Raw genomic sequence first — 18662 nt, forward strand, 5'->3', positions numbered from 1 at the left:
CTCTGAGCCACGTGTTAATCAGATGGTTTCCACCCTCTTTCAGTAGTTTTCCTTTCCACCTGAGCGATTGATGAAAACACGACCTGAGCTCCTGAGCCTTCAATTAGCCACCCCAGTGTCTTGAAGTCTTTTTTGAATGACTTAAGACTTCTCTCTACCACCTCATCGTTACCTGCCTGGATAACCAGGCAGGTGTCCTTATTGGCTGGGCTCCACAAAATATCTTGCAAAGGTAGTCTTACAGGACATAAATTATTTTAATATGTCTTCGGGTATAAAAGCAACAGCATTATTATTTTCTTGTCACAACTGACAGGGAAAAATTCCAGGGAAAAAAATACAGTTGATGGCACATTGATTATACAGGTAGGATTTCTGAAATGGGACATCTATGGCAGCAGACATTCTATTGGGTCTGCCATTCCAAAAACATTTCATTTTATGAATCATCAAGAAAAGAGCTAGAAATGAGTGCAGTTCCTATTAAATGCAAAAAATACATTACTCACCAGATTGTGCTTAATGAGCTCCTTGCCAAACTCAAAAGACGACGAGGCACTGTCCGTCAAGTTCTTGAGCTCTGTCTGGAATTAAATACATTCCAAAAGTTTAACACTACATTAAAAAGCACACAAGCCTAAATGGAGCTTCATATGAGCCCCAAAGCTGACATAAAGATACCTCCATCAGTGTTGGGTAACTGGAAGATTTCTGCCTTCGACTTCTATGTGATGCTTTTAGCAATTGGATAATACATATAGACAAAAGATCAAAAGTGGACTGGGAAAACTGTAAGACCGCTGTGCACGCTTGTAGACAGATGGCTTAATACCAGGGAAACTGAAATAGGTGACATTCCTCAGAGAAGGACACTATGACAAGATAAAGGCCATTATCAACATTACTAATTAAGACAGGTAATAAGGAAAAGAAACCTCTACAGAATCTTGAAATAAAATAAAGGTGAACCAAAGGGCTGTGCAATAGATACCTCAGCAGCCTTCCCATTGTAAAGTCGGAAATGGTTACAAGCCTTAAGGTTAAGAGCAATGGTGCTGTCAGGAACTTGCTGAAGATACACAGCTAGCACTTCCTGTGATACATCATAGTAATCCAGTTTGTAATAGCACAGGGCCACATAGACATTCAAAGCCAGGTATTCCCTGCAGGAAAGAGTTAAAGAGAACATTTAAATCTCACCAGATAGTTATACTATTGAACATTAAAATCAGTGATAAAGCTTTCACATGTCTATACATCTTTTACAAGCACATCAAAATTGGGGTTTCTGAGAAATGCTTAGAGCTTTTAGAGCTCTAGGCTGTTAACTAAGAATGCAGAGATGCAGATTTGCATTAGTTTTTTCAATGGCAGGTACTGCAGCTTTAAAGAATCACCTACAAAACTTCTGGTTTGCAAATCTGGGGAATGGTAGCAACTTCACACTAAGGAAATGCACAGAACATGAGCACTGTATTTGGCCTGGCAGAATAGGACTTTGTACACAATACATGCAAAGACATTTAATATGCGCAGAAACCTTTGAAAATATTTTAATGGATCTTATTATCTTATACTAAGTACAATTATTAAAAAAAAATCCTTGCTATTACAAGCTATCAAGCCAGAAGAACTAGACACAGAAATAAGACAGGCATTTGTGGAAACACTAAGTAGAAGGATAATTGTTACAAAGGTCACTTTGAGTGATTGCTTCTACAGGACTTGGAAGTTAAAATCTTTTCCCCAAGCATTACATGACATACTTACATACATTATGATGGACTTCTCTGAAGCATTCAGAAGGTGCTAAAAGATTGCTATGTATTCTGGGACAGCAGTTTCTATTTGATTAAACAATACTTCCAGCCACTTAAGAATTCAATTTATTCCTTGTTAAATTCTGAACTAAGGACTTGCAGAATATGCAGGAAAAACTACCAAGTGTCATAGCAGGATAAATAGAAATGGAAAGAATTTCAGACTTAAAGGAATACAAGGAAGTCTCTACATAAAACCTAAGAACTGAACCCTACTTAGAAAGGCTAAGAGATGAAGAAGTCAGTAACCACAAGCAAGGGTCACCAGACTGGCCATCAGAGGGGGAAAAAAGAAAAAGACTAAGCAGTCTTTTCTAAGCAGACCATATATCATTTCAGAATTAAATAACAAAATTAAAAAAGATCACAGAATGAATTATACTAAAACATCACTAAAAGAAAGCAACAGAGTGCAGACTTCTTTTTAAACATGCATTTTTCAATAATGTTTTGCAGTAGACAAAATTGAGGGGGCTGCAACTTGTGCACATTTTGTGGCGGGAAAGGGACATAGTAATTGGGGATAATTCCTACTTTTAGAAACCAAGCAACTAAAATTAATTAAAATACCAACAGTATCAGAGACACTACAATAAGGTTTAGAATAGAGAATGCCCACCGATTATCAAGAAGAATGCGTTTGTAGATATCAATAGCTTCTTGGTAGTGGGACCGCATGTAGTGGATAGATGCCAAGCTAAGCTGGTCTTCTGTAATGTCTTGCAGATTCTGGTGAGAGCTCATCAGTTTCTTCTCATCACTGAACTAAAAAGTGTGACACATTCTCAGAAGACTTCAATGAGAAAAATGTTTTAATTGACTGGATTAGTTTTGTCCTTGCTGGCAAACAGCAGGTGATTCATATTAAACATATGGAAAACCTCTGTTACTTTAAAGATAATTTGACCAGTGGAGAAAGCCAAACATTAAAGAGGGAGACCAGTTGAAACTGGATAAATGTGAGGCTAAAACTAAGAACATGTTTTCCTTTAAGGTGTGATTTTGACATAATTACATGTCACATGTCTTGATGGATAAGAAGGGAAGAGATTAATTAATTATTTCAGAGTTTTGCAACACATGATTTGACTGTTACTACTCGAGCCAGCAGAAATTTTGCTGTTTGTAGATCCAAATCTTATTTCTTACAGATAGCACAAAAATGCAAGACTTGCTAACACATTAGCACTAATTTCCAGAAGATTTCTTTACAGCACTAACAAATTCTCTTTCATTAGCCCCTTAAAATTCCAGTTTCTTTAACTAAATGGTTTATTTTTAAAAGCATTGCTGCATAGCACATAACACACACACAAGGATAAAAACAAGGAACAGAGTTAAACATACCTGTTATATTTGTATGACATCAGTAAAGCTGAGGCTATTCATCTAATTAGTCTACTCAAATCACTTATCCCAGTGGTTCTCTTTGCTGGTTCTGCTGATTTAACAGTAATTCTGAATTCTATTTACACAAAATTCTATCTTATGTATTTGTTTTTCATCTATTTGCTTGGTTTTCTTCAAATAATTTTCCTTTCTCTTTAAGCCAGTCACAAAATGATACTCCAGTACAAAGGCAAGAGAAGTTGCTTAACAGAACTAAAGGCAATGGGCTTTACAATAACATAAACCCCCTAATATCCAAAGACTAACTAGATCAACTAGGAATTATTCAGCTTCTCTATCACAAACATCTGTAAGTGCTCGTGCTACTACAAAACTGTTTAAAGATTTCTTTCTTAAATTTAACAGAGGTTTAAGTAAAGAGAATCTGATATCAAAGCTAACATTCAGGATTCATCTCAATCTTCTCAGTAGCATAATACTTGTTAAGTGTAACACAAGATGGTACAAAACCAAATTTAAGGGACGATAGTTATGTGTGGTGAAATAAGCATTTAATTTTTGACATTAAAGTCAATTTCATGCTATAAACAGTATTATTTATTGGATACTGAATGACTTAAGAGGATCAGTAATAGCATATAGACCATTTTGGTCAAATTGCCAAGTATAAGACAGCTGCAAGTTAGAAAAACTTGGTACACTTGAAAGAAAAATAGTGTCTTATACATTTCTGATTCTATTCAAGTTCCAGGTTCCTCATGATCAAAATACCATAAGGTTCCTGTTGTATGACTTATGTGAAATGCATTGGTAAGACTTTCCTTAGATACATGCTGCGGGCATCTATTCTGAGATCATGTTTTCACACTTACTTTCTCCTCCATATTTTAATACAGTGGGGTAGTTATGGAAAACGTTTGTTCTCCTGCCATCACAGACATTTTAATTATTCTGATAGGTTGCCAGCATAAATTACACATTACCAAACTGAAAAGAAAACAAAGCGTGAGTGAAGACGTAATACCTTATGTGCCAGGTGAAAGAGTAAACGGTTCTGGAGACGACTCTTAGGTGCTGAAAGGAAAATTCAGTAAATATTGCTGCAAAGAACAACTCAGAGTGCTTCTTTTTTATTTTTACCTCTTTTTCTCAACAGACATGGATGCACCCATATTCTTTCATTAACTAGCCCCAGTACTGACATAGCCTTTGCAGGACATGCCCTGGGGCACATTCTACCCATTTTACAGCAGTTTAAAGGCCTTCCCGCTTCCTATCTTCATTCCCTGATCATTTATTTTGAAATCCCTAATGAAAATAACTTTTTACTGGCCTTTGTCTTTCACAAGCTTTAAAACTTTTATGAATGGTGCCATCATTTCTCTGCTGAGCCTTCTGGATAATCCTCTGGGTTTTTGTGACACACAGCACAGCATCTTTTACAAAACAAAATGCAGCAACAGATAAATTCATAGTCAAGGCTTCTTCTATGATGTGTCATATTTGAAGTAAGTTGTGATTTATAATTCTAGGAATCTTGTCAACTTCCAGTGTATTGAAGAACCCATTGCTGCTACCATTTTGTTATGTATGCACATTATATTATACTTAGTTCTAATATTTCTTCTGTCCTTAGGAACAAAAGGCGCATGAAAAAGTCCTTCAGTCAGAGCAGGTAAGATTCAAACTAAGATATGGTGAGAGATTTAAGGGAGACATCTCCTTTCTAGAGCCGCTGAAGTTCATTAAATTTCTTGCTCTAGCAGGATTAATGAATTCCATTTAACTCACTCCATATGACACAAATTGTTAACTGTAGAGCTTTAAGTCACTAGAGAGAGCCTTGTGCTTCACTGAGAGTGACAAAGGTCCTCGTCCAACAGAGCTATTAATTTCTTCTGCAAGCAATCTTTCAAAAAGACTTCCCTTGTTTCCTGTATTTTCTTTAGCCTACTCTGTTAATGAGCACTCTCATTCTTGCTCAGACCAACCAGCTGGCAACCTATGTTCCACAGAAAGGACGTACATGGAATCTTTACAAAACAGAATTACTTACTGTGTTTATGAGGCCACAAAAGTGCAGAGTTAGCAAGCAATGGCCTGTAATACAAGGCTATAATTCTTCTGACATCCTAAATCATGAAAGAGGGTTCAAACCACCGAAACCTCTTCCCTCTCCCCCCCCTGCCCCAGATGGAATTTTCTAGTAATAAGTTACATTTTTATTTTTTTTAAAAGCAATTTAGGGAGAGATTTCCAGACTTATTACTCTTTCTCCACATAGTAGGAAAACTTTGTAACACAGCGGACAATGCCAAAATCCAGGCCATTCTCATCAGGTTGGCAGCGTAAGGCTGCCCACCTACTTCTGATAGGTACAACAATTATTTCTCCCCTTTCCTCCTTCTCAAGCTGTGTTATTTAACCATGTTCCTAGAAAAAGAGGACAGTGAATATATCTTTAAAGAACTGCTAGAACAGAGGAGTCCCAAAAGGCAAAGGCAGTATGAGAGCATACTCACAAAACCACAACATCTTGAAAGGTATTACTAACAGAGCATCAAGTTGTTAAGAAGCTAAATGGTCTTCAGTTTAGGATATATGTGGGAATTCTCATTAGCTTAATTATTAAAGAACAGAAAGTGTTTCTGATCTACAATCCATATTGTATAAGCAGCAGTAGTATAACTGACAGGGTAACATATTCTAGAAATTATTTCATCCATTGACTTAGAAAGTGAAGAGTACTTTAATTTAAATGCATGTTCTTCAAAATGTTGTCAGCAATGATACTGCAGTAACTCCACATGTGCCCCAGCATTAACCGATACATTTTAATATCAAAGTTTAGAAGGGTTGCACATGGACCCCACATGTGCTTTTGTGTGAAACTTAAGACAACCACAATCACCCTTCACAATTCAAAACATTCAGTCATCAAATACTCCAAAAATACAAGCAGGACAGATTGTGGGATTTACACTGAAAATAACATACTGTATGATCACAGCACTATGGGTAAAGACACTGAAGTTCCTTTTCTGAGTAGGTTTTGCCTTTTTTTTTTTTTTTTTTTTTTTTTTTTTGAGTGGGTTTTAGCATTAGTTTCACTGTGAAAATCATCACTTGCAAGCAGTACTGCCTCAAGAATATAAACCAAGGAATTCTTGTTTCCCTGGTCAACCAATGACTGCAATGCTGCCCTCGCAAACCTGGCATCCGATCTGACATCAAAATCATTATTTACTTCTTGGCAAAAGCTGGAGGGTTAGTCCATGTTATTTTACACCTAAAAACAGGCAAAAGATGAAACCTGAGTTTTGTGTTGTGCACGGAGATATGGAGGGAGAAAAAATGTCCTGCTTTGTAAGATATTATATGAGACTAACCATCTGATATTCTTTAAAATAAGACACTTAACATCAGCCAGAGGAGGAGAGAGGTAAACACCAAAAAAATGTAGTCCTGTTGGTATAGTAAGCAGAACCATAGAAACATTCAATATCAGCAGTTTCTTTTCTCCCAGTGCAAAATGTATTTTTTGAGGAAGACAAGGAAATATATGAAGGTCAGATTATTTTCCAGAAATAGTTTTATTATGAATTTTGGATAAAGCTGTTGTCAATCACTGGAGCTGGAAGTGATACAACTGCCTCAGAGATAGTGATTTTTAAAGGACATTAGTCTTGTTCTTTTATTACTCTCTGCTGCTACCAAATTTCATTGTTACTGATCTATTAACGCCATAAGGAAGCACAAATCTTCTTTTTCTGTACTACTTTTTCAAGAAGATGACTGTACATTTTATTATTTTTTTAATCAGTACTAAGTAATCTAGGGATCATAACAAACATGATAACAATACTGCATGGCAACAAACTGGACCCTACTCCAGGTCTAGTATTGCCCTTGTGCTGAAGGCATTAATGATGTAGCTGGATGTGCTATCTCTTTCCAGATAGGAAACGCACCAATATTCCTAAGCTAGAATTTTTGTCATGATCAGGACTGATGTTCCAGGCGCTAAAGTCATAGTTGATATTGACCTTAGAAGTGTTCTGTGTATTTTTATGTGCTGACACTGAACAGGCACTTAGTGAAGTATTTGCTAAAATATAATAAACAGTCACAAAGAGTGAGGACAATTATCTTCACTAATTATTAAGCAAAAAGCTCACTAGAAATGGCACTAGAAATTGCTGCCACAGGCAGTAAGGAGATGATGAAATATAGTCATGGACAGTCTGGCATCTGTGCACTCTTGTAAGCGTACAAGGCAATGCTAGTTATGCATCCTGCATTAACAAATCCTACCTAGCAGATACAATGCATATGCTATAACGGCACTTCACACATTAACAGATGTAGAACACATCTTAAACGTACACAGCAGGAGCTGGTAGGAATGGAACAGTGTTGACATGTCTCCAGCCTGACAGCACAGAAAATATGACCACAGGAAACTTTATTCTCCTGTCCCTGCAAAACAACGTCCTGCTCACTTGAGTACAGTAGCTGAATGAAGCTCTCTGTGCCTCAGAACCACAGTCTCACTGGTGGAGGGAAAACGCAAGGGTATGGGAAAAATGTTTGGAAAAAACCATGGTCCAACAGTGAGGTTCATGCTTGCACACACCTGAATAGCTCAACTGTTCATAATTTTCTTCAATGAAATTTACAGGGGACACTCACTGAAATTTTCTCATTACCAAAATACTTAAAAGGCGTTTCAACTATGTTCAGTTACTTGCAATATATAAACATTTCTTTTCATTCATGCCTAAGCAGAGTAAGTTAAATATAACTGAAGTATAAAATTATTCATGTTGCGTAGCTTCCATCATACTTTAAAAAGTAAAACAAGAAAATAAGGTTAGTAGTTTTAAAAGTTTAAATATGTATTAATTAATATTTTCACTTGTGCACTTTGAAAGTTCCATATATCAGAGTCTGCTGGTTCAAAACCACAGCTAACATGAAACTGAACTAATGCACTACTGTTCTCAAGAAATATAGTACAGGCAGAAAGCAGATAATTTTTCATGTAGGTGAACATGCAGTGTAAAGAAAAAGAAAACCCTACAACCTTTCCATGACCACTTGTAACTGCACATTTTCACTGGTGACAACTATCTGACACCTGGCAAACATTAGTACATGCATAAGCAAAACTGGTTTGGGAAAATGTCATCATTCTTACTAAGCTATCTCTATTCTGCTTTTGTACGATACTGCTCCTTCCAGTATAGGCTGCGAAATGAGAAGTATCTCTGTTCAGTTAAACCACATTTAGATCTGACACATGTGGAGTTCTGAAGAAGTAAAGTAACTACAAAGCTTTGCCCATCAAAAATTAGAAGGGAGGGGGAAAAAAAAAAAAAAAAAAAGAACTTTATCGACTGGTTCAGCAACACAACGCTGTCTGTGCATGAATCTTAAATTTAATTGCAAAATTCTGTTTATCCTAAAAAGACTAATTTTCGTAACAGATTTAACTACAGTCCCACTTATGTGCACATTTTGTGGTTTAAAAGGACAGTTAGTTCTTGTGTATTTCTTAACGCAGTGCTAGCCAACAGCTTCTGAGAGCATTATGCAGGCTTCTAAACACTAGGATCACCATGCAAGTGTGCCTGACGAAGTTTCTGGTCCTTGTCCTTTGCAAGGCACAGGAACTGGGAATGCAACGTAAGATTATTTGGTTTTATAATTAAAAAATAGTAACGTATTATTATTATTATTTATTAAATCAAGATGAAGATGTTCAGCCTCATTTTCCCAAGACTGGAGGGGTTAGCATTCAGCACGGAAAACATTTTCAGCCAATGTATGAGAGCACAGATGCAAAACAAGTAAACAAAGCAGCATCACTTGGCAGCTTCACTATGGGATGACTATGAAACTACAGTAGCTGACCTGAAGTAACTACCTTCACCTCAGATCCAGGAATATTAGTAACTGTAATGTAAGGGAACAGCAGGGAAAAAGGAGATGCCAGAAATATCTGAGAGGAATTGGGAAGAAAGCCTAGAGGAGATAAAGTACAACTGTAATGAAAAACCTTCAAAGAAGGATTTTTCTCTATTGCCTTTTTGTTCTACTTCTTAGGTTATTTTTGTAGTAATTCTGGTTTATATGACTTTTGATATACAGATTTATTCTCTCCTGAGAGAATGTAACATGAAATTTTAATTCAGTAACAATAAACTAAGAGAACACTTCACATGTATTAAAAAAGAAACATAAAACCTTGCTCCATAAGAGATTGTGGACTATGTATCTTGTATGAAATGCAATAATTACCTCATGGCTTTTAATGCTAATTTCCTAATTTTTAAGTATCCTGCATATTTTTCCTCAGACAGGAATTTTCTAAAGCAACAGCAAGAAAGAATTTCTATTTGATTTCTAGATATTTACATGTTTGTGTGGGAAATCTATTCCAGAAAGCTAGCTGACATTTATGTTCCCTTTCACACAGTGATTCCATCACTGTAAAAATTTAAAATTATAGCTGAAAATAATTTATTTCTCCCTCATTTGTTTTAGTACTATGCTGCTTTCAGGGGCTTAGCATAACTGCAACAATAAACAGCAAGCAGTATGCAAGAATTCAGGCAAAATAACCCCAAAGTAGCAGTGGTAAGCAGCCCAACACTATCTATCATTTTTTCAGCAGTATTCAAGGCATTACAGGATAAATGGTATTCTTCTAGAGACTTCACCTGTTGTGTCTATATCCAATGAAATATTTTGCTTCTTCAGGATCTTTACAAACCACGGAAGAGATCACAAGATGTCATGGCCTCAGCTGTCAATAATGTATTGTGAACAGCCATCACTGATGCTATCCTAAAATGTTAAAAATACCTAAAAGAGGATCTGTCTTGAGCGAACATAAAATGGTTAAATCTCAATGTAAGAAAGACAGAAGTGATGGGAGTGGAAAAGGGAATATACAACACTTGAAAGTCTTCAGTGGAGAGAAGTGTTACAAATCTTCAGCTGTTGCTGCCTTCCCACCAAACTTAAGTAGCCAGAAATCATCAGTATTACAGTACTCACAAAAAAGGTTTATCATCTCACTGCAAAAACTGGAATGCTGTCCTTAAACAACTACATAAAATCAGCAACTGATACTGCTAGCGAGAGCACTCAGTTATTCTCTGTTCCCTCCCCCAGCTACACTGCCTATGTCTTGCACTCCTGTGTTAATATTCCTGTCCTTTCCTCCAGCACCTAAGTACCACTAACCCTGCCACTCACCATGCAACTACGAACTAATCTGACAGGGCATGAAAAATTAACCTTCCCTCACTTCCAGTTCATTAATAAAGGTGCATGCCCAGCTGTGTATCTGTCATCTGTAGAATGGATTATTGCAATTCGCATGATGTGAAGCTGATGTCAATGACTCCAACTGGTACAGGATGCAGCTTGCTTGCTTGCTTCCTCTATGGTTTAGGTCAAAGTGACACCTCAGGCTCTATTGCCCAATATTTTTAGATTCCAGTTCAAGTCCTAGACTGTAATCTCCAAAGCTCAAATTTGTGATACATTGAAGATTAAATTATTATCTCTGAATATTAGAAATTTATGCATCTCTTCAACAATACAGATCACAAAGTTCTGCATGAAACTTTTTACAGTTAGAAAGAAAACATTTCCAGTTGTGGGATTCAAGCTCATCATGATATTTCAGAAGATTTTAAAGGGATACAAGAATCTAATTATTTCTAAAAAATACTACAAAACTGTCCATTTTGAAGGCACTGCTCCACAGTATGAGAAAGTACACCATTATTTTCTCCCTACCCTATTTTCAGCTCAAGACTAGAAGACTAAAGACAGGAGAAAACCCATACTTCAATAACACTTTTATCCTAAAAAGGCAAGAGTCAAAAGCTGACTGAGAACATCACTACTATTCTACTTAGAAAGCACTGAGATACTATCGTTATGGGAAACAATATAAATCACTAAGATAAACAGAAAGTGATGGGTAACAAAATTAAATTTCAGAAACATTTTTAGGCAGTAAAAACTGCCTTGGAATCTAATTTCCATTCCTCTTCTTTAAATTATTCTATGCGTGTTCAGATTAAAGTAGAACTGTAACAGTGTGACTGCAGTGAACTCCACGTCTTGAAGAATCACATGCCTAATATCTGACTTAGAAGGCAAGAAGACCACTTATTAAGTCACTGAAACTATGTAAACAGAGTTCTTGTACACATGAGGGGCAATGCTGAACTCTCTCAGATGCTTATTTTTCGAAAATGTCACCAGCCTAATTAGTTTTATCTGCACTGGCTCAGAGACATGGAATCAGTCAAAAGAAAAGTAACTTTCTGTTGCTGGTCAGCATATGCTGGGTTTTATATTTAGAAATTAATAAGAGAAGTTATTTTGCAGATGCTTGCTTCAGTTCCAGCTGCTCTACCTGCCCAAAGTATTTTTAGGAAGCAAACTGCATTACAAGTCACCTGTTAAATGAAAAGAAATCCAACACAAAAACCCCAACCCCAAAATCTTTGTTCAAAAATATCCTTTATTCCTATGAAAAAAGAAATTGAATACTTTCTCTAGAAATCACTTGAAGTATTCAAATCAACAAGTAGTAGTCCTTTCCGTCAGAGACATCTCACCTTTCAAGGCTGCTTGCTCAGCTTGCATATACATCCCCAGAAAGAAGTACGTACAGGCAAGGTTCACCCAAACATCTGGATTGCAAGCTGGTTGTTTGGTTAGGGCCTCATATTCCTGTAATAAAAGAGGGGGCTGATTTTTAAAAAAATGCATAATAGACTTGAATTAAATATCATTATATATTATATAATAATATATTTTATACATATTATATAGATAAAAGATGCAATAGACTTGAATATCATTTTTCTTCCACCATTTTACAATTCATCATCAAATTACTGAGATCACACAACTTATTCTTGAGTTCATTGCAGTTCTTACAACGAAACTGTTACATTTTAGCCTAAGATACATCCCTAGATCTTTTTTGTTTACAGCAATAGAACAGACAACAGGAACAAGCAGTGCTACAAATTTTTACTGTAGTAGCATCAATTCTGTCATTACTGAAGTTATAAATATATTAAAAACATTTATATTATTATATATTTACATATTATAAAAGTAAATAAATTATTAACATAATAATATTTTATAATTATAAAGTTAAAGGCATCAAAACAACCAACTTTTCCTCGGTCTTCTCTAACGTTTTCCTGACTTCTCCAGTCAAAGCCTGGGAGCCACAAACAAAATCTCCCTGTGAATACTTACTGAAGCAAGTGTTAAACATGCTTTCAGAAACCTGCAGGTAATGTCTCAGTACAGATTAAAACGGTGGTCTCCAAAGTGGGGTGTGTGCACTCCAGCAGTTGTGCAAGACAATACCATCAGGTGCAAGAAGAAAAATTCTTTGGTACCATTAATAACTAAAATAATTATTTTTAAAATAGTGATTTTTTAATCTTTATTTCTTTTTAAATTTTATTTTTGTGTATGATTTATAATACATTTTAGTACAGTAGTGCATGTATATAATTTATAAATAAATATATGCATCTGTGTATATTGGGGGTGCATGCTCCAAAGTTTTTTACTGATAGGGGTGCATGATCAAAATTGACTGGAGACCACTGCATTAAAATAAAAGCCTAGAAGTTGGTATTGGGCAAATTCGAGATTTCCTAATAGATAAAGATATAATTATAGTAAATATTACTAAACTGTGCCTAACTTCACCATTGCCCATTTTAAGATTTACAGCCAACAGCTACAGAAAATCACCAGATACCATATTCTGATATTTCTTACACATCCACATTCATTACATATCCATTAATACTGCCACATAAACTACTTAATGTCTTGTTAATTGTGAAATGGTAAAAAATTAACAGGGAAGTCTTTCATTATACTTTTTCTAATGAAAAAAACTTTGCAGCTACTGAACAGTAATATTCCTGAAGATAAACATCTTTGCTCTGTGTAACAATAGGTACTAAAAACAGAGGCAGGTAGACCTCTCAATGCCTTTTTTTTCCTCTTTCAGGTTTCTGTTAAATTACTAAGAAGGATCCCAGCTAAAGCGCCTCCTGCTCGTGCTCCTGTTCTCCATCCAGCCATGTGCAACAAGCAGCGTAAGGCAAAGCAGGCAGGGTCATGCAAGGTTCTCACAAGACCTTCTGAAAGAGTGCCATCCACATACTCCCAATCACTGCACACCTCTCATGCCTTCCAGCAACACTACCCCTTGTTGACTCTGTACTCATCTTCCAAACATATGAACTGGAATTTCCCTCTGCCTAGGGAGAGTTTCCCAGATTGTGCCACTATGGATGGAAGACTTCTTACCTTTGAGGGAAAGGCACAGATGTATATACAGCACTAGATAAAATAAGCCATGCCCAAAGGACAGTGAATCCCAAGAATAGAAACATACTGACAGCAATAAAGTTTACAGTTTGCAAGCATAACGAATTCTGTTTTTTCTGTTGCCAAGTGAAAATAAACTGCAGTCCCAAACAGAGAAGATATTGGTAAGGCATGCCCTTAAAAGCCAGCTCAGTCTTGCTAGTACTTTAGGGACTAGCTGTCCTTCAAGAAGATTTAAAATAAATAAATAAACCCCCCAAACATTTACATAGAGGCCAACCTTTCCTACTGAGGCTAGTTCAATCTTAACATAGGCCTGTCATGGAGCTCTGAGAGTCAGGCCACTGCTGTTTATTGGGACCATCTGGAATCTTTCAAAATCCATTCTGATTAAATGCACCCAAAGGTCTCTTTCAGCTATGGCTTCAGGCAGATTAATTAGAAAAGACAAAGTGCATAAACACAAGTCATGTTCTGGCTTGGCCATTCAAAGCAAGCAATAAATAAAGAGTGTTCTAGCAGTACCAGTGTGAATCTATGGAAACACAGTAAATAAAAATGAGGACTAGTAGTGCTCCTTACCCTGTAGTTCTGGGCCACAAGCCCAGAGCATGTGCTGTTGCCCCTTTCCTCAATAAAAGGCATTTCACATAAGTTTCTCAAAGACTACTTCACAAGAGCTTTCCCCCCCTCCTCTCCAAAAAAACAAACTAACTAAATATTCCAAAAGCTTTCCCAACAGTTGACCTGTGGCATATTTTTGCCAACCAGGAGCATAACAACTTCTTGCTATTTCACCCTCCTTCACCTCTTGTCCCTATCACAAGACACATGCTCTTTTCCTCAAAAGCAGGCTGCCAGATTGATTGCCTACAACTATGACAATGCTGAGGCCAGTGAGATTCTGCTTAGTACCCATATTACTTGTGTGGATTCTTCAAGCCTGTAAACACAGATCCTAAAGAGCCAATAAACAGGCCAACCTATAAGACTGCCCCACAAGTGCTCGAAGGAGGTGTGGAGATGCTTAACCTGGCTACAGTCATGACAGAGAAGCCTAGAGAACTTTCCCAAGCCAAAAATCCATCTTTTACTTTCTAGGTTCAGCTGTCAGGAACTTGAGTGTGCCTGTATTCTCACACTTCCCGCAGAAGTACGCAAGCAAGACCAGATACTGCTCATGGATGAACCATTACCCTAGTATAGCCCTGTTCATGACTTACTATTTGACTGAAATTATGCTGATCAAAGTCAGGGTAGGCAGGAGGTCCCACCCAGTGAAGAGGTGGAATGGCTCCTGATACTTTGCTAGGAGGGAGGCAGCAGATAGAAGAGGCTGTTGGAATTGCTGGCTGTAGTTTGTGAGATTTTGACAGAAACAATGCATTGAAGGCTCTAGCCTGGGGATCTGCTTTGCTCTCACATGTGCAAGTGATGGGCCAGAATGGCATTATCATGTCTGGCAGCCATATCACGCCTGCATCCTTTGTGCCTAAGCCCAGTAAGAGGTGCACAGTGCAAATGTGAAACCTGTTCCTGAATCCAACCTAGCAGTGCACCTGTCATTGTCAATTTGTCTCTTCAACTGTCAATACCTCAAATATGTCTTATAACCGTCCCTTTCTTAGGCCCTGGCTGCTTCAATTTATAAGATCAGGCAGCTCAGAAACTGAATCATGCTCTGATCATGACTGATGCTCTGAATCTGGTTCTTGGGTGAAACTGGGAAAATTTTCAGGAAAGGTTTAAGATCAATGCTATGAACAATTTACGGCAGAAAGGTGGATTTTTCCCCATTAGGGATAGTAGATGTGGAAGACTCCAGAAAACTAATTAAATGCTGCCATCTACTAGGGAAGTTCTGTCTGCCATATGATGCCAGGAGGACTAGTAAAAATCAATTTGTCAGTGAAGGAAGCTAGAGAGTCCCCAGGGAGGGACTGCTACCATGATTGCTCTGAGTCAAGTCCAGTGCAAGTACCATTTGTAAACTGGTGTACAGTAGTAGAGATGATCCCATCAGACCAGTGTTGGTGGCATACCCTTTGAGAAAGTCATCTACCTACTAAGAAGGGGAAAGTGTGACCCTAGTAAAGCTGAGGTTAGAGCTCTACCTGGAGAATACATGACTGTTGGTGTGCCTATAAGAGAATGCGAATTCTCTTATGTGAATGTGCCAGATATTCTGCTGTCATTCTCTTTGAAGATATTCTTGGACCTGGAGGTCTGCGTGTTTTTCATTTTTTCTCTGCTTCTCCCAGTAGTGGATGATGGCCACCTCACCCAATTCCCAAGCCTCCCCAAAAGTTGCCATACACCTGGCTTGCTATGCCTGGCTCGCTATGAAAGAGTAATTACAAATAAAAGGATTATCAAGCAGCATAATTTCTGAAGACTCTCCTCAGGTATATAGAATAAAAACCAGGAACCAGGAATATAGTGACACAGACTCTGCATTGTCACTTTTGCAGGCACTTAGGAACATGAATCATTTAGATTGTGTGTGATACCATGTTGGAGAATTCTGCAAAATCTTCTACCCAGAGTATTTTATTAACAATGCTCTTGGCACTCCCTAAAGAGTGCTCCAAGATCTCGAGAGTATAGATGATCATGGAATTTGTCCTTAGAAATACAGCAACAATGCCTCTGTAATATAGCAGAGAAGGTACGCGTTACACTAGATCTCGAAGCTGATAACTGAAAGGCAATTCAGCCTCCACAGTCAGCACCGTTTCCCTTGATTACTACAGGCTTGGGAATTACAACTATGGTGTTCTGTTCCAAAAAAAACTAGGTTGAGATGCACAGGCTCATCTTTCACTTGCCACCATAAAACGAAGACATTATCAGGACTCATCACTGTGCCAAAAATCAGTCTCAAATCTGGAAAGATAGGCCCTGTGATCTCTCACTTAAAACACACACACACACACATACAAAAAAAAAAAATCCCAAACCAACCACAAACCATGCACACAAATCTTTTATTGTCCCTACTCAAGCAGAAAAACGGGAAAAAGACGACTACGTTGCAGTTTTTCAAAGTCTGAATCAACAGCATCACCTAGTGGTGAACCAAACACCACATACAAAACCTAATCTTCAATCAATCAATCAATCAATCTGATATTTTTTCGTTGAAGGAAACATTTAAAATCTTCTCTGCCTATAAAAGCACCTACGGGGTCTTCCAAATAGCAAAATTTATTTCAAAGCGATTGCAAGCTATTTTTCACTTGTATACAAACATTTTTCGTCTTTTAAACTTCCACTCTCTAGGTATAAATTAACTACAGCAACTGATTATCACATTCACAATCTTTAAATTCTACAACTCTAAACATGAATATTAAGTTACCACTATGTCCTGTATTACTATTCTACATTCTATACTGTCAATTTCTCAATTTGATTCATTGAGCATTTCTAATCTCCAATAGATGTTTCCTCTTCAATTTTTAAGGGGGAAAGTGGCTTGCAAATTTACTCAGAAGCTTTAGACATTCTATTTCCACCTCACATGAATCCTGTGCACATGACAAGGTATTACTATAGTTAAACCTAATTTTAGCTTTTATTAAGTTAAAACACCTAATTTTATCTGAGAAAAGATCATAATTGTTCTGTAATCCATTTATCCATGATTATTTTCTTTTGTTAATCCTTTAACATCTGGTTTTAATATTTCTTTCAGGGAAAGCAAGTTAAAAGACTGCAAAACCAGATATATTTCAGTTATGCTTCACAGTGCATTGTGGTGGAGATCTCCCTTAGCTGACATTGACCAAAACCATAAGCCTTCGACAGTGCAATACAGCCTTGTATGGACCCAGCAGTTCACATCTGTGGGAATACAGCAAGGAGACAAACAGTATTCAGGCAGATTGAGTTGTTTTCAAATCTTTACTAGCTTAAACACAGCTTTGTGGGTATCACCACACCACTCCACAATGCTTCCTATTCTGGTTTGCACACTCTGTAGAAGTCTTAACTTCCACAGAGAAATAAGCTAGCACAACTGAGAAGATAAAGGAATCCCAGGGACAATGGCAATAAATTAAGTTTCACTGGAGACATAAATGAGCACAAGAATTGCATATGGACTCATACATTGAAGGAGATACAACACCACTGTATGGTGCAAATATTAAAAATGTATGTGTATTTGAATAATCAACATGTCTCTTATGGAGAATATGAATGTCTCATTTCATTGAATTACCTAATACAAGAAAACATAAAGAACAAAGTACATTAAATGGCATGGGGCATCAACCTCTAAAGAAAGAATTTTAAAAGCATATGTATTACAGACAAACTACACAACGAAGACAAAAACATAACTAAATCTTAAAAACAAAACTGTGGAAAGCTAGCTGCAAAAAGGGAATGGAAAATATAGGACATGAACGATGACATTTAAAAGGGCAAATGAGGTTACTGAGCCTAGTAATAAATCAGACAATAGATAACATTTTAAAATGTCTATTTTCATATGCAAATACCTTTTTTTCCCAATTCAAACTGCTTTCCATAGCATCTGCTTTACTACTATATATTCGTACTTTAACTGGCTGGCAGAACTGCTCCCTGATACAGAACATCTTCCTCCCATTGTCATCGCTTTATCACAACATTCTGATTTCCAACTCTGGAGAGAAGGATTTTCCCACCTTACCTCCAGTGCTCTCTTGTAGTCACCCAAATGAAAGGCAGAGTATCCAATCCAAAGGTCTGCATCCTCCTCCTGCTCACCCACGTGCCGTTTAAACTTCATAGAGAAGGATGTACGTATTTTGTCAGCTGCCACACAATTTGTAAAGCCCCTCAGATAATCAAAACGATACTGGGCCATCTTATATCAGGGGTGGTTTGGCAGCTGGGGATGCCACTGTGGTGGGGCTGCTCTCACGTTTCTGAGGGAAGCGGCAGGCAACCCTCCCATGCCAACCCCAGCTCTGCGACGCGAGGGGCGAAGCTGCCGCAAATGGGCCTAAGGGGTGCGGGAGGAGGCGAGGGGGACACAAGGCAGGGGAAGAGCCCCCCGCCGCCCCGGCCGGGTCGGGCGCAGCCCTGGCGGTGACG

General features: G+C 37.5%; 1 protein-coding gene across 1 annotated transcript in view; it reads right to left on the reverse strand.

Annotated features, from left to right (window-relative positions):
* The window catches only part of TTC26 (tetratricopeptide repeat domain 26), a 56535-nt gene extending 37879 nt beyond the window's left edge, over window positions 1-18656 (reverse strand). The window contains exons 1-6 of the mRNA XM_026868586.1: window positions 18256-18656; window positions 11819-11933; window positions 4195-4244; window positions 2440-2585; window positions 992-1163; window positions 510-584 (exon numbers count right to left, since the gene is read on the reverse strand). Coding sequence (XP_026724387.1) covers window positions 510-584; window positions 992-1163; window positions 2440-2585; window positions 4195-4244; window positions 11819-11933; window positions 18256-18432 — 735 coding nt within the window. The 5' untranslated portion in view covers window positions 18433-18656. The remainder of the gene's footprint in view (window positions 1-509; window positions 585-991; window positions 1164-2439; window positions 2586-4194; window positions 4245-11818; window positions 11934-18255) is intronic.
* Between the last annotated feature and the right edge of the window lie 6 nt (window positions 18657-18662).

This window comes from Athene cunicularia (assembly GCF_003259725.1).
Source record: "Athene cunicularia isolate RWA chromosome 1 unlocalized genomic scaffold, athCun1 chr1_part2, whole genome shotgun sequence".
NCBI classification, from domain to species: domain Eukaryota; kingdom Metazoa; phylum Chordata; class Aves; order Strigiformes; family Strigidae; genus Athene; species Athene cunicularia.